Genomic DNA, 2,482 nt, shown 5'->3' on the forward strand with positions numbered 1-2,482 from the left:
TTTTGTAGTATGAAACATTTAAAGCAGTATCAAAATGGCACATGCAAATGGAAAGGTTTTGTCATAGAAGGATCTTGTTATTCGGAGAACAAGTTAAAAAGGCAACAAATATGATGAAAAATTTAATATTAAAATAAATGAAATATACTTTCATATATTGAAAAAGTTTTTGGGTAAGTTCACTATATAGGATACAGTTTTCCAGTCAAAATAGTGGGTTTGCCTTCCTTGAGACTAACAGTTCTTTCCCAATTACAGGAAATAGCATCCCATTTAGATGAATAAACCCAGCTTTCTACTTTTTTTTCCTGGGGCAATAGTTACAAAAAATAAATCTATTGTGACATGACAGGAGTGCGTTTGTTTTCACTGACTTTTTGTGGCTAGTGGCACTGACTTTAAACTCCCAGATTCAGTGTGGTGCTGTTCTCACTCTTATCTTTCTTGGTCACATCCTCATTTCAGTGCTGCAGAGAAACAGTGAATAAGTAGGTTAGTGGTTTAATTATTCATGAATGTGATTCAGGACAAAAATAGGGAGAACTCTATACAGTTAAATACATCTTCATAGATTGTAGTTCTGAAAATTATTTCATAGCTCATCACAGAAAAGGCATCAGAACGAATAGAAGCCAAAATTACTTCAGCATATTTACATACACTCCTCTCTTTCACTGAGTGAGCAGTCTCTAAATGACAAAAATAATTGATGGGTCTCAGTTTGAACCAGGAAAGCAGGCAGCAACGGGAAGAAGGCATCACCCACTGAACACAGAAGCAGTGCTATGTCATAAATACTAAGAACACCAACAAAGACATCCATTGGGACAGGGAGATGGCATTTGGAACAGAGAGCAATACAAAATTCAGCACCCAATCCTGAACTGTAGCATGATTTTGCATTACGGAGCGTTTGGCAATATCACTAAAGTTATCCTTTCTCCTTGCATACCCCATCATACTGCTGCAAGAACAAACTGCTGCACTGTGTGGGGTGAATGTATTTAAGAGGTGTGCTCAGAGCTTCACCAGGAAGCTGAAGCAGGTTTAAAAGCAGCTGTTACATGAATTTACACCAGCGAGAATCCTCAGTCAGCCAGGTTAGCATCCTCGAGGGACAGGAATGCAGGGCAGGAGTGCTTTAAACCACACACAGCTTATTACAAAATGTACAGCCTCAGTTAACATATTTGAGATTAATTTGTACTACCCCGTGTATATGGCAATCAGCTGGAATGCATGCGGCATGCTACAGTTTTTCTTCTGAAAAAGTGGTAGCGTTCTTTGGCAAAAAAATATCCAAGGTAATTTTAAATACACTTAAATCTCCATGTACTTCAAAATCCAAGTAAATGCAGGTGTGATAAATATGTACATATTTTCATGCTAGGTGCTGCCCATAGTTCAAAACTAAGTGGAAATACATAAAATACAGTAAAACTTAATCAAGTTTCTTTACTCTAGGCTCTTCATCGGTGTTTTCTATCCCAGCTTCTATCATCAGGTCAGCAACGTGCTTCTCAAGGTCATCAATGCGCTCGCCCATTTCTTCCAGTAAAAAGTTAAAGACAACTTTACTACTTTATAAGAACTCTATAATTTTATAGTTTTTTCTCCTGTCAGAAAAAAACAATAAGCTTTCTTCCAGATGTCTCAGCCGCTTACACATTCATGTTCAACATTAACACAAGACAAAGCATGCACAAGGTTGTCTTTTTAGAAGACAATCCCATGCTCTTGCAACAGAGAAGCATTCCAGTCCTAAATATTTTCAAATGCCTCCCTGTATGCCCATGAGCAAACTGGAATATTTTCTGTGTAAAAGACTGTTTTCTTTCTGAAGAACTATTTTAGGTGATATCATACAACCAACCTACACAAATTGGAATATGAGTGCTGCTAAAACATTGTTCTCATATGTAGCTGCTTCCTGAAAGGCCGAGTTTCAGAAAAAATGGAAAATGTAATAAATCCACAGTTTCAGAAAGCAGTGGTAGTTTCTGTAAGTACATCTAATGAGAAAGCTATCTTTTACAGATAGGCTGTTGCTTGTTTTATTTGACAGCAAGAACTGCTGCATAGAGACTCACCGGGAGTTGATAGTAAAGCCTTTTTTAGGATTTCCTTCTTAGCAAAGGGAAAACCAAACAGGCTTGGGGGGCAATTCAGCTGTTTTTATAGCATAGGTGTTTGACAACGCAAATCGTTATAGCTTAATTTGATGTTTAGAAAAAAGCGCATCCCGATTTTCAAGGGCAGAGCCCTCCTTACATCGCTCGGTAAGGCGGGATGAAGGGGGACACCACGCCCAGTCCCGCAGAGCCCGTAACCGGGTCCAAAAGAGGATATTTCTCAGAGTTATCTTTTCCGTCAGAGCTTGAAAATTCTCCTGCAGCTGACTGAGCAGATTTTCCGCCTGGGAAGGGGGGAAACGGAGAGAAAGCAGAAAACAGGAGTCCCGGGCGGAGGTGCACGGAGGGCC

General features: G+C 39.3%; 1 protein-coding gene across 1 annotated transcript; it reads right to left on the reverse strand.

Moving 5' to 3' along the window:
- Nucleotides 1-1,441: 1,441 nt before the first annotated feature.
- Nucleotides 1,442-2,416, reverse strand: HSBP1L1 (heat shock factor binding protein 1-like 1; the record flags this gene model as incomplete). Its single annotated transcript, XM_010180186.1, has 2 exons — nucleotides 1,442-1,554; nucleotides 2,350-2,416. Coding segments are annotated over 2 exons (180 nt in total), but the record flags the coding sequence as incomplete, so codon positions are not given.
- Nucleotides 2,417-2,482: the final 66 nt, after the last annotated feature.

The sequence above is a fragment of the Mesitornis unicolor genome, unplaced genomic scaffold (assembly GCF_000695765.1).
Source record: "Mesitornis unicolor isolate BGI_N332 unplaced genomic scaffold, ASM69576v1 scaffold36862, whole genome shotgun sequence".
Classification (NCBI taxonomy): domain Eukaryota; kingdom Metazoa; phylum Chordata; class Aves; order Mesitornithiformes; family Mesitornithidae; genus Mesitornis; species Mesitornis unicolor.